The sequence below is a fragment of the Trachurus japonicus genome, chromosome 9 (genome assembly GCF_045865225.1).
Source record: "Trachurus japonicus isolate A0001 chromosome 9, Traja_1.0".
NCBI classification, from domain to species: Eukaryota; Metazoa; Chordata; class Actinopteri; order Carangiformes; family Carangidae; genus Trachurus; species Trachurus japonicus.
Window position 1 is genome coordinate 16,829,657 of NC_140915.1, and position 13,680 is coordinate 16,843,336.

Sequence of the window (13,680 nt, forward strand, 5' to 3'; positions counted from 1 at the left end):
GCCATAATCCCTATAGTTTCAGGAGTAGGATCATTACCTTTAATTGTCAGTGCAAGCTATTTTTAGAACGGCGGAGCAGAGCCGCAAGCTACGGAGGCTAATGGGATTTCTTGGTTTCCCTCATCAAACTCATCAAATACACAATCCAACAACTCCAAAATGCTCTGGTGGACAAGTTGTGACGTGCACATTCACCACTACTACCGGGTTACAACTTGTCCACGAGAACGTTTTGGAGCCTCCGTAGCGTAGCTCTGAGCAGCTCGCGGCTCTGCTCCGCCGTTCTAAAAATAGTTTGCACCGACAATTAAAGCTTACGAACCTACTCCTAGGGATTATGGCAATGGGCCAATTTTCCCGAAATGTTAAAGTATCCCTTTAAGTATTAATGCAACAAAATCTAGACATATAGTGTTTATTTTTATATAGAAAATGTTGAGACAAAAATATGACACCAACACATTTACTGTATATGCCTCAGGCCAAGTGGAAAGGAAAAGACCTTTTTGACTTGGTATGCCGAGCTCTGGGCCTGAGGGAGACATGGTTCTTTGGGCTCCAATACGACATCAAGGACACAGTCGCTTGGCTGAAGATGGAAAAGCGGGTGAGTGAAATCGAAATGTTGTACCGCTCTTCTTGTTAACAACCATTAGCCATGTGATGAGCCAGCCACCCACGGATCATATGTAAAGTGTAGCATTCGTGAAAAGGAAATGGATGTATTACCCTCCCCACTGTGCAAATGCAGATTTCTTTGGTTCATTCATTGTCCCAGGTTCTGGATCAGGAGGTACCAAAGGAGGAACCAATCATCCTTCACTTCCTGGCCAAGTTTTACCCTGAAAATGCTGAAGAGGAGCTGGTGCAAGACATCACACAGCATCTCTTCTTCCTGCAGGTGAGTCAGTGTAACAAATAACATCAACCTGTTGTTTTGCCTCATTGTGCTCATATTTAGAGTTTAGCTTTTCTCCGTCTCAAGGTAAAAACGAACTGAAACTGATCCAGAATATACCTGTGAGATTCTTAACTTCTCATCTTCCCTATCTCTTCCACTCGTGTCTATCATGCCATAAAGGCCTCATGAGCAGGTTCTTTGTGTGCTCGCGCTGACTGACACATTTTCTTCTTTTTTTCTCCGCTGCTCTCTGAGTTGAAATTGCCACAGGCTGACAGGTGAACCTGAAACCCAACATGCCTTTTCAAGAAGAAGCTGTGGATTACTGTCTGGCTAGTGGGCAGACAACCTCTCTCTCTCTTTTTTCCTTGATTGTAAATCCTCCCAGGGGTGGGTGGGAGGGGTGGGGGGAGGCGTTGCTGCTGCTGCTGCTGCGTTTGAGGCTTTAACATGAAAACATTCTTAGAAGTGGGTGTCATCTTTCTGAGGAACTAAATTAGTTCAAATGAGCGCTTAACAAAATAAGTGTATGAGAACATGAGCTTTTTTTTCTCTTTCTTTTTCTTCTTTAAATGCCCTGTAAATTTCCAATTATCCCCCCCTTCCTCCCCTCCCCCTTATGTATACCAGGCGTTTGGCTGATGCTCTGCATTCGTGTCCTCACGCAGCTTCCTAATTCTGATCCGGTGCCGCCAGGGGGCACGCATCTACAAGAGTTTCTGACGAGTTCCCGAGCAGAGCTCTCTCTGTAATAACACTTCTTCTTCTTCTTCTTTTTTTTTCTTTTACTTTTTTGTCCCCGTCATGATTGTGTGCAGCCATGTGGAATCAATGCACAACATATTACCGCTGCCCTTTCTCTCCACTTAATACTCTCCAGGGAATTCCTTTGGAGCCTGCCACACAATTCTGCTCACAAGAGATGAGATTTGTAACTGTGCCTCCATCCTCCAATGGTACCAGCCGTATTTATCAATTACCAATTAGGCTTTAAGGGCTCAGTTATTGGCCCAGTTAATGACATATTCTCCATGGGATGCTCGTCCCCCATAGCACTCCCTTCATACCCAGCCGGTGTGCTGGTTTAGTTATGTGGCTTTAGACAGCAGTGCACTTGTGTTGCTCAACATTTGGATAGAGGCATTTACTTACAAAAAAAGTCTATGTCTATGTGTGCCATTAATCTGTTTTTCAGAGGTTTTTGAAGATATTTATTTATTTCAGAGGAAAACCTTGTTTTTAAAAAATAAGAAAAGAGCCCACAGCTGACAAATTACTCCACAGTTAAAGTGATAAACAGCTACAAGGGGAGAAGAATACAAATGTGTCGCGCCGTGCGTCGCCTGTCTCCTTACAACTTTGCTCTCATTAATTCCCATAATGTCGGGAGCAGGCCTCTGCTCAGATAGCGTCACAGGCATGACAGCTGGATTAGTGCTTATCAGAAATGATCACCGACCTGGATACAAACACACACACACACACACATAGATGCACGCACCTCTCAAACACTTGAGTCCACTCCACACACACACAAAAACAAAGACGCATGCACACCTTTCGTCACCCCGGCCTTGCAACTCTTTGCAAACAACATCGTCTCATTTGTAAAACCAGATTGCGGCGCCGGCCTCTTAGCACTCGCCACGATTAGCGGGGACTGTCACCTCTGGCTTCACACCTTTTGTCAGTTCAAAACACTCAAGGCACTCAAGGCAACACTTGTAAACATGAACTGTGCTTTCCTTGAAGACCTAAACCTTGAGTTTGTCACGCTCACTGACTGTAGTGCATTCACAAACACAGTATCAGATATCCTGCGGGCACAGAAATAACAGAAGTAAAAAAAAAATGGGCGGCGTTCTCCTTTTAATTACCATTTGGAGCTCGTGGAGGACTTTCTGTCATGTCATTATGCTCTGCTGACTAGCAACCTGATATTCTTGGAGCAGCTTAATGATCATATGAAATACTGTTGGCTGAGCTACATAGTTCCTGGCTCGGCGTCTAATAGGTCCCCATGTGGCTCTGACACTTAAGTCCTTACAATATTTATCTGGCACAGTCTGCACTCTTTCCAGACCTTCTCGAAAAATGAGTGAGCAACCCATTTGCTGTAGATCTGAGTTTATTTACCCAATTACTTGATTTTTGTGCCTCCAAAAAAAATAAAAATTGGTACCCGTTTTAGCTGTTTACGGCAACTTGCAAAGTGGAATTACGGAAATAAAATCCTGGCTGTCACAAGCGCGGCTGTCAGAAAGTTGGGATGTAGCTTGTGCCGTCACTTTCCTCTCCGAGGTTCTTTGATTGTGTGTGAGTCAGGTTAGATCACCTGTCACCAGACTCATGTCACTGCTCTTGTGGAAATCAATATAAAGGGAAACTGAAGATAAAAAGCAGCTGTCTGGGTTTATAATGTAGGGGAAACTTTTCCCCATCCCCCATGTGAAAAAGCCCCTCTTGTGATTCCACAAACAGCTAAATGGCATAGATGATACATTAGCTGCATGGTTAATTCTGAATTGATTGTTGTGTTAGGGAAGGTGAGGTGGAATGAATGAATGAAGAGGGCTTTGTGGTTCAGGTGGTTAAATGCATTGAAAGGAAAAAAGAAAAAAATAGCAGCACCTCAAAGCTGATTTTATATTGTGTGTCTCCGCAGGTGAAGAAGAAGATCCTTGAGGAGGAGATTCACTGTCCACCAGAGGCCTCTGTGCTGCTGGCCTCCTACGCCGTCCACGCCAAGGTTAGTGCTCTTCCCAGAGCTTCGGGTTTTTAAATATCATTAATTTTCACTCCGTCCTTTAATACGTCTTTATCTTTATCTCTTTTATCTTAAAGAGTAAATGGCAACTCCCTCTCCATCCTCACACATATTTATTTTGAAATTACTGCCGTGTACTAGAGATGCTAACAGATGTTACTCGCCTTACTACAACAAGGTCTTTCCTTTAACTGCACCCCGGGGTGTAATGGCTGTAAGGAAAATCAGTGCCGGAGGAGCCCGTTTAGACATTTGTTTAGATTTGTGAGTGTCACATTTGAGGCAGTGGGTTAACAAATCAGTTTGAACTGACTGAACAAGAACGTATTGGCCAATCGGGAGCTGGTTTAAGTATGTTTACTTACCTACGTCAGTACGTCTTATATAATGGAGTCTCTGTGACCGTACGTGACGATATGTTTCAAGACTGGATGGACTTATGAGCCACATGGGTTCACTTTTGCTGTACGTCATTTGGAAAGTGACATATTGCTGTGGTGTGTCTTTTTCTCCATTAGAGCAGGGCACAGAAAGACTGCAGGCTTTTGTCACCCATGGGCTTGACAATTGTAATCTTCTCCATATCTGCCCCTCCACCTAAAAAGCCATAAATCAGGTGCAATTGATCCAGAGTTCTGCTGTCCGAGGCCTGATAAGGACCAGAGGAGCACACATTACACCTTCACCGGCTACCTTTGCTATTGATTTTTAAAAAATTCCTTTAGTATTTCATGAAGTGCTACAGGGCCCTCGTGTGAAAGGTTTTAGATGTACAAACTGGAGCCGCCCGGCTGCTCTGGAAGTAACCTTTTAGCTTGCTTCTCTAACATGTAGATCAAACACCACCTTCCCCCAGTGATTCAGCCACTGAACAAATTTAATACAGGAAGCAGAAAGTCACAACTAAGATCTCAAGTAATTAAACTGAGGGTATAGTCGCAGTCGAAACAGTGGAGCTTGTACAGTTTGGTGTCCTCTGGTTTGCTCCTATGCTGTTAATGAAGTTACAGCCTCTGGGGGTTGTGACCTCCAGCATGCACAGGGACTGTTTGTTTAAAGCAGGGTGGATGAATATTAACACCTTAAAATAATATTCATGGTGCTCTAGTGGAAAACTGTGGATATTTGAGCACAAGTGGCTGCACCAAGCAGATAGGTTGGCTATCGTTGTGTCTTCGTACATGGAGCGTGAGCTTGATAGGCAGATTATTACAGTCTCACCGTTATAATTACATAGTTATGGTGAAATGATAGTTATCTGCAGTGCTTAATTTGTAAATCAGGAGGTCGGGGAACACAGAGAGGCTGCTGCTCTGGTGGGTCAGGCGTAAAGTCACTGAATGCATCAGAGTCAGATGCCTGGTGCCTGGCCCACTTAACTCAACACCAAAATTATTATTTACATCCACAAAATCAGCAGGGGGAGGAGTGTAGAAACTGCAGTTTATGGCCCACATCTTCTTCTCTGTCTCTGACTGTCTCTTCACTTCCCCGTCGTTTTCCTTTTACCCATGTTTTGCTGATAATTTAATTAGGGCTTAAAGTTTTGTTTACACTCATCGGAAGCAGCAGGGAAGGAACCAAACTAAGTGACGTGTTCTGTCTGTCGGCCCATCGATCGTCTCCGCTCTGCTTCAGCACTAACACAGCACAGCAACCTGTGTGCAACAGAGAGGCGAGCACTGTCCGTGGTGCTGAAACAGCTGAGCCGAGCACTAGACTCATGCATCTCTGCCAGTAACTTAAAAAAAAAAGCATCTAATTGGCATCTGGATAGACTACACATCTGCATACACTGCAACAATGATGAGACTTAAAAAATTATATCCAGCGTGTGAATACCTGGGTGATTTTCTTTTAAAACTAGAGAATGCATTTCCTGAAGGAAATACGTGTGAATGCTGAAAGCTGGAAGCTGAATGAGCTGAATAAATTGTTGAAACAATTAAGTAAAGAAATTGCTGAAGCAATCTTGAAAAGATGAGACAATATCTGAAGAGTAAAACTAAAACATATAAGAATGCACCCAAAATTGCCAAACAAGTAATCTACTGAAAATGTTCATTGTGTCTTCGGGATGTTGATAAAGGCATGACGAAGAACAGACGGATGACAGCCGTCAAAACATGTCAGGGTAAAGAAACCTTAAATTTTGTGAGATAAACAAACCCAAACTCCAAATTTACAAGTAACTTCAAAAAAGACAACATTGGTTTTTCATAAAATGCATTTCCAGACGTTGATAGTACCAAAGCAGGTGCTGTATATGTATGCATTCAAACAGCAGCCGTTCCCAGTGTGGCAGCTGAGGAGCTAAGACATCTGGAGGGGGCTTGAAGCAGCACCACTGCTCGTCGGCACTGAAAGAAGCGAAGCCAGTTGAGTTATTCCTAGCGTTTGATCAGGTTGACCTCTGTGGATGAATGCTCACAGAAGTGGTTAAAGCTCTGTGGGTCGGTCCGGAGGTGTGTGTATGCTGATCACGCGAATGAAGCGGAGGCAGAGAAGTGTGAATGAGATCTATCGCAGCCCACCACAGCCTCTAAACTAAATCTGACAGTCCACTCTGATATAGATCTTATGTCCGATCATCCAGCTCGGGTCAAAGCTGACCTTTTTAGACTGGAGTTTATGATTATTCATTTATACTCTATTAGTATTATTTGACTATTACTGATTTACTCTCTTTTACTGCAGGTTATCCATCTAACATTTCTGTATCCATTCCCTTTCCCTTCCCTATTTTAAAAAGACTTTTTCACCATCTTTATCTTGTATTTTGGAGATGTGTTAGTCGATATTGTTTCCCTGCTTGCGTTTATGTATGAAACGCAGCACGAGAAGGCAGCGTATAAAAAAAACTTTCATTGATTTACTGGTTTGGGATCAGACAACAAGTTACCTGACATGTATGGAAATTGCTCCGCAGGAAAAAAAAAGCTCCCTTAATAAACCGCAGTCGTTTTGGTTGAAGGATCCCATCTCTCTGAAATCCCCAAGAAAAAGATACGGAGAGTGAGTGAGGTGCGGCTTTTTCTTTTTTTTTTTGACAGGCCGACAGGGTCTAGTGAGGCCCGAGCTCTACCTCAAAGATTTGGCCAAAAGCCCTCAGAGACTTGGCTTTCCCCATGCCAATTTACAGGCCTAAGGAATAAAGGGAGAGACTGTGTGGATCAAGAAAAAATCTGCAAATCAGCCTGTGACTGGAGCTGTCTGCTGCCAGCCCACCTCAATCTGGAAAACGGCAAGAAATATGGGGCTACTATTTGTTTTCATTTAATCAGCAGTCCACCTTGATTAGAGCCTGTATGAGGAAATTGGTATTGTAAAAGGGGGAGACAGGTACTTTAGCTGCACAGCTGCTGAGAGGTTCTTGGCAGACTTTCCTCTTCTCTTTTTTTCTCATCATGAGTTGTTATTGTGCAGAACTAGTGTGTAGCCTGTGAAGTAGAGTATATCACACAGTGGGATCTACTGCGGTACACCCTGGCTCATCTTTAATCATTATTATGCCAGCCTGGAGATAACGGTAAGGAAGAGAGTGTAAAAGGGGGGGTTTTCCAAGACGGCTTTATGTTTGAAAAAGTTTTTTTTTCTTTTTCTTCTTTCATAATGTGAATCATAGCCATGCCCACGTACAGGCCCCGTCGCATTCATACAGAATCTGTGCTGTGTGTAATCAGTCTCCAGTCGGAGGAGAGATTGCAGAATAATTCACAACAGGCGAAGTAGGAAGCCATAAAAGCTGCCATTACCTTGTTTGAGTTACACAGTGCATGAATAGAGGGGATAATAGAAATGAGGGATAGTGGAGGATTTTATGTGCGCACAAAAGCTTAGGCTGATTTTTTTTTTCTTTTTTTTCACAATGTGGGCTTGTACACAGATACATGCACATACAGAGGGACTCCCAACGTCTCAGCACATCACAAGAATTAATATTGTTTCATCACTCCTTTGGAAAAATACAGTCTTATCAAATATTACTTGTACTCAGTCTGGCATACTGTTCTTCATGCCCTATATATGTGTTGTATGGAAGTGATGATATATCACAGTATATAACAATATACTGTAGTTAATCCTAAATAAGCCAATAATACTAATCAGATTTTCAAACTGTATTTCCCTTAAAATGTTTGTGTCTATTGGTCATATCATTTTCTCCATTAAGATAAGAGGAAATGTAGGTACTGTTTTTTTGTAACTCAAACATCCAATCCACTTTATTTATATAGCACATTTTCAAAACATAAAAATTTACCAAGGTGCTGCACAGTGATTTACATAAAAGACATAGAGCCCAAAATGGTAAGAAAACGTAATGAGGATTAGAAATAAAGATAAAATAATAATAATTTAATAAGAATATAAAGGAATGAATAAATTTAGAAATAACAATAAAAAAGGAATAAAATAAGAGCTAAAAGCAAACAGATGACTGACACTCAGTTAAAAGCCAAGGAATAAAAGTAAGTTTTAAAATGTGAGGTAAGGTGAAGGACATCTTTATTTCTAATGGTAGCTAATTCCACAGTTTAGGAGGAAACATGGCTGGCACAGTTCAGGTGCAGGTGTGGTATTAAATAGGTGTTTTGAAAAGCTGCAGCTGCTGTGACTTGTTTAACAATCCACTCATGGGAAGCATTGGCTTCTGCGTTTTTTTCCGCCACCATTCACACCTACGGACGATTTGGAGTTGCCAGTTGACGTATCCTGCATGTTTTTGGACAGTGGGAGGAATCCAGAGTACCTGTATTAGACTCACGCAGGCATGAGGGAGGAGAACATGTAAACGCTGAAACAACCTCCGGGGTCAAAACCCCATAACCTTCTTGCTGTGAGGCAACAGTGCTCCTCCCACTGTCACGCAAAACAAATTCCCCACAATGTCAGAATATTTATTCATTCAGATTCTTAAACCGTAACCAGTAAGTTCTCTGTGGCGTGCAGTGGTGTATCTGTATGAGTGTATGAGGAGCCAGCAGCGCAGCCTCCGTGGGTCTGCAGAGGTTTCGCTCCCTCCCTGCTTTGTATTCCGAGTCGGTGCGACGCTACAAGGAGGTGTTGACAGGGAATTGCAAGAAACAGCCGCTGTGGAAAAATGCAGAGGGAGTCACTCTGGCACGGAGGTTGAGTATAGAGCGAGGTCAACTCCCTCAGCCTCAGCACCACTGGGGTGTGTGTGTGTTTGTGTGTGTGTGTGTGGAGATGCCTGTCCAACCAAGTGGCGACGGATGCGACAGACTAACAGGCATGAATGACACTGGTGGGAATCATTGTGTTTCACAGCTGACTTCAGAAAAGACTTGTACCTAAACCACATTTGTGAAAATTGAATGAGGCGGCCTCTAAGGCTACAGATGTTTACTTTCTAGATGTATTTCAATCTTTTTTCTTTCTTTTTTTCACCGCATGTCATCGTGATACAGATGCGATGATTTCCAATGTCAACAGTTGTTGTCACATATGTTATTTAATACTGGCTGGAATTTGTCAGCTTTGCCTTTAGAGCGTGAAAAATGCTGCTGCACCTCACATGACTCAACGGCTCGGATGAGCCAGAGTTAGCCTGAGGGACTCTTGGTGCGTTTCCATTAACCTGCTTAATACACAGTTTGAAATGGCAAACTTAAAAACGAGCAATGGAAATGTGAATAAGAAAAAAAGAAATAATAATTTAAAAAAAAGTTCTCATGAGGTGGTTTTTCAAACTATTCAACAAAGCAACGTTTTGTAAAAAAATTAAAAAGGAAAAACTTTCTTTAATCATGCCATATCATGCCCCATGGAGCCAACTTTAAACCAGAGGCAGGCGGCGGGAAATCTGTCATTGAGTTTAATTGGAACGATATCGCACAAGGAGAAAACCCAGTGTTACGGCCGTCCATCCAATAGCTGTGGAGACATCTTGCCCCAAAATTACCAGTCTGATCCCCGAAGCCTTGGGAGTTGCGGCTTAGTATTGGTGTAGACTCATCTATGGAAGTAGCCGGGCTCATGCTATGAAGAAAAAAACGTTTTTGCATTAAGGCCTAACGCTGGTTATAGATTATTTCACACTATTGTACTGTAAATGGATTTTCTTCAAAGCACCGGGAGCATGTTAAGTTTCCTAGATTTAGAAAATAGGGGAGGGGAGGGGGTTATTGAACAGAATGCACCCATCAGACTGTGGTCACTGTTCTGCTGCTGCTGGTGATAATTGTTAAGTGAAAAATATTGACCCATGGCCGTCCTCTGAGAATCGATTGCTGGGATTGTTGGAAATAATTGGAAGAAAAAGTGTGAAATCAGAAAGCATCAGAGAACGCTGTCACTGTCAAAATGCCATCCTCCTCTCGCTCGCTCTCCCCGAGCCGAGGCCCAGTTTTTAAGTCTATACATTATCAATTATGTAGCAGTTAGAAACAAACAAACAGGAGAGGAACTGAGGGAGTAGAAGCTGTGAGGATGGAAAAAACTGAAGAGAAAGGGAATCTAATTAAATGGCCCTGGGCTTCTCCACTCTGTTAGCCACCGCGCCGGTGTTCCAGGCTTTCCGGTCCGTGTCTCGAGCTTATTAAATTCAGGTTTGTTAAGTGCTGTTCCTCAGACGGGCTTGCACAAAGAAAAAAAATCCAATTAAAGCTCATAATAAAAGTAAGACTGTAAACACAACAAAACAGCACAACATATGGAATTGGGTAGTTGATTAGAGCCACACAAGTGGTCAGAAGCCTTTAATTTATCCTGTGCAAATGAGCCACAGTGTAAAAGTCCACCATTAAGAACGACAATTGAGCCTCTAAATGCCACTTGTTATTATTAATTGAAGAAGCTGTTTGTCAGTTGTGCTATTGCTACATACCCGGCTTTAGTGAACTCACCAGTTTAGAGGAAATGTGATTTCAGCCTCATTCCTTTTCTCACCAAGAGCTGTCTCCAGCAGTGGAAAGCAATGTCACTGTAACTTGTTTCTATTCACTATAGCCTCCAATCTGTTCCCAAAAATGTTGCGTTGCTCAGAGACATATTATCATTTTTTTGTAGGATTAAAACAATGATGACTGAAGCCTTTGAAAGACGACAATCACTGTGTACTGTTCTGTACAAATATCCCCCTTTATAACTTAATGACACATTTTCTTCCAAATGTACAGTGTCACAAATAGGGTACGTCATATACTCACACTATTTTGAGAGCACAAGTGCGTTTACATTGACAAAAATGGCAGCAGACAGTGAGCATAAAAAAATTGAGTGTAAAATGAAGGACACTTTTCACCCTCAATGATCGTCATTAATGTAGCGGAAGAAAAGGGACCATAGATTTCTTTTTAAAGGTATAAAAATGGCAACCAAGGAAAAAGTTTTGTATTTGTTTTCACTTAATGTGCAACGAGTGGACACATCAGCAATGTCATCTAATATTAGTAAACTATGTTGGTTCCTTCATTTCTGTTTCTAAGAGATTTCTGCTCGGCCAACTGAAGGTAATGCAATAAAAAAAAGAGAGTGCTGTTACAATGATAATTGGGAAGCAGAAGACGGTTTTCCTAAACTATGTGAAACCTCACTGGTGATGTCAGATTTTGGTGTCAGTCTCAAAAAAGAAAAAGAAAGAAAGAATGAGTCAAGACTTGAAGACTTACCTGTTACCAAAAGCTTCAGTCGTCACAGACAGAAATCCATGCGAAGAGGCAGAGATCCCACTCTTTGTGGTGTCAGCCCATCACACTCAAAGACTCTCTTCTGAAACCTTTTATTTTTCACAAAGGTTCAACGATCACTTGTGACTTTGGTGCTTTCACTCTCAAGTTTACAAGGGTACCCTTGAAAACTCTTCTCCAAAAAAAAAAAAAACCCAAAAAGAAGCAGTTCACATTTGATTGTGTGAATCTCATACATACACTATGAGCCAATTACAGTTCAACAAGAAGCAATGAAATTGAAGTGGAAACCGGCAATTACACCACACTGATGTGAAGCATCTTCATTAAGCGAAGGCCCATATGAAGACAGGAGACAGGATGGAGCCTCTGTAGTCTAGATGCTGGTGCTGGAGGAGGTGATGGTGGAGTAGAACCAGCAGGTGGTTAATGGAAAACTTTGAAGTCAAGTCCCTGGACGTCATGGAGGTGGTGCTAGTGGTGACGGAGGTGGGTTACGCGATAGTAGGTCGGACAGACAGATGGACGGAAAGGCAGTGAAACAGCATCAGGTGATTGGTTTTTGTGTGGCAGAAGATCACCGACTTGATCTCATATACAGTACGTATATGGTGATGCCCAGATTGTAAATGGTGGCCTAACATATGAAGACATATAGATTTTAACTAAATTTAAAGAGGAACTATGCAGGATTTTTACCTTGAAGCCCATGTGTGTAAAATGGGGGGGAAAACCGTGACATCCAGCGTTCAGAGAAACACATTCGCAAACTAACTGTTAACTGATAACAATAACTTTGATCGATTAAGGCTATGTTTACACAGAAACGATCTGAACAGAAAACGCAAAAGTGGCGTTGCGAACTCACTTTTTATTCTGCGTTTAGACGAGCGTTTTTTGGGAGAAATCTGCATATGCAATGTGAGCAGATCGGAGCAGACTTTTGCGTTTTTACCGTTTAGACGGGAACACGACGGAGCGTTTTTACGATCTAGCTCTAGATCTAGCTGCCAGCTAGAAAAACAGCGAAAAAGCGTCCGGACTTGCATAGCTCCCCTAAGGTAAGGTCGTACTCAATAAGTTGAAGAATTATTTGGAAAAAGGATTTTGTCATGTCTTCAAGGATTTATGTGTCTGACTTTTTAAAACAAATTTGTTTCTTGAACATCCCAGTGCTCTGAAAGTATTGTGGAATAATACAGACGGATTAAAAATATATAAATACTTCTGCAATTATTACCATCAAGGGAAAACCCACTAGATTTGGTATCAGTATCTGAAAAAAACATGCACAGGTGTAGTAGGTAAATGTTCCTGTTAACCTACTTCCATAAATCTAGCCATAGCCCACTTTCTGAACCATAGCTACATCATGTATAATTCATATCGTTCCACCAGTTGTCGCCCAAAGGAAATGCCCCACCACCGCTCAGTCATGCCTAATCCATTCATATCTCTCCTCAAACATGCATAATATAATTTGTACCCCAGCTCCATGATGATAAGTGATCAGTCGCACTTCTCTCAGAGATATTTCTAATAGCATCATTTATACAGCACAGTCTCCCCACAACTGGGCCACTGGGTGTGCTGTGCGGCGGCACGTTAATGACCTGACGGCGGCCCCAGCCCTCCATTCATCCTCCCAGAGACCCTCTTCTTACAGCCGCTGTAGTTTTATCTTATGAACAGCTCCCAGGAGAGACCTGCAGTCTGGACTGTTACTGGAGAGAAGGTGGATAGTGGCCATTAGTCTGGAGTGATTTTAATCCTTTTGGCACTTGTGCTCCATTTTACAGTACGGAGACTACGACCCCAATGTTCACAAGCCGGGCTTCTTGGCAGAGGAGGAGCTGCTCCCGAAGAGGGTGAGTGACAGCTGGGTTTACTTATTGTCATTCATGAGTGAAAGGTGTTTACATCTTTTGTCTTACTACCCAGACTTACACCTGCATTATGATGCAGTATGAGCCCTGCTGCGGTATGTATTATATTTCCTGCACGCCTTCATGGATATTTATGTCTGTCTCTCTCCATTTCAGGTGATTAACTTGTACCAGATGACTGCAGAAATGTGGGAGGAGAGGATCACAGCGTGTTATGCGGAGCACAGGGGCAGGACGAGGTAAAAACTGCTGCACTGAACTGTACTTGTGAAATTCCACAGTCATCAGCACAATTTCATCTTTGAGTTCACATATCGGCTGCTTAAAAGTTGCTTCCATGAGAAATGTTTTATGCAAAGCTGTAGTCCATTTTGGCAGCGAGATGCAAAAAGACTGGCTTTTTTTTTTTCTTCTGTGGGGAAACTTTCTGAATATTTATTGTTGTCCAAAAAATGCACAGCCTACTACAACCTA

The 13,680-nt window shown here is 42.3% G+C and overlaps 1 protein-coding gene across 2 annotated transcripts in view; it reads left to right on the forward strand.

The window, feature by feature from the left end:
• nf2a (NF2, moesin-ezrin-radixin like (MERLIN) tumor suppressor a) overlaps positions 1–13,680 on the forward strand; it is a 32,717-nt gene that overhangs the window by 2,470 nt on the left and 16,567 nt on the right. The window contains exons 2-6 of one of the 2 annotated variants that reach the window (XM_085786280.1): positions 482–607; positions 779–901; positions 3,567–3,650; positions 13,120–13,188; positions 13,363–13,445. In XM_085786280.1, coding sequence (XP_085642406.1) covers positions 482–607; positions 779–901; positions 3,567–3,650; positions 13,120–13,188; positions 13,363–13,445 — 485 coding nt within the window. The remainder of the gene's footprint in view (positions 1–481; positions 608–778; positions 902–3,566; positions 3,651–13,119; positions 13,189–13,362; positions 13,446–13,680) is intronic. The other variant, XM_085786281.1, reaches the window with a different exon arrangement.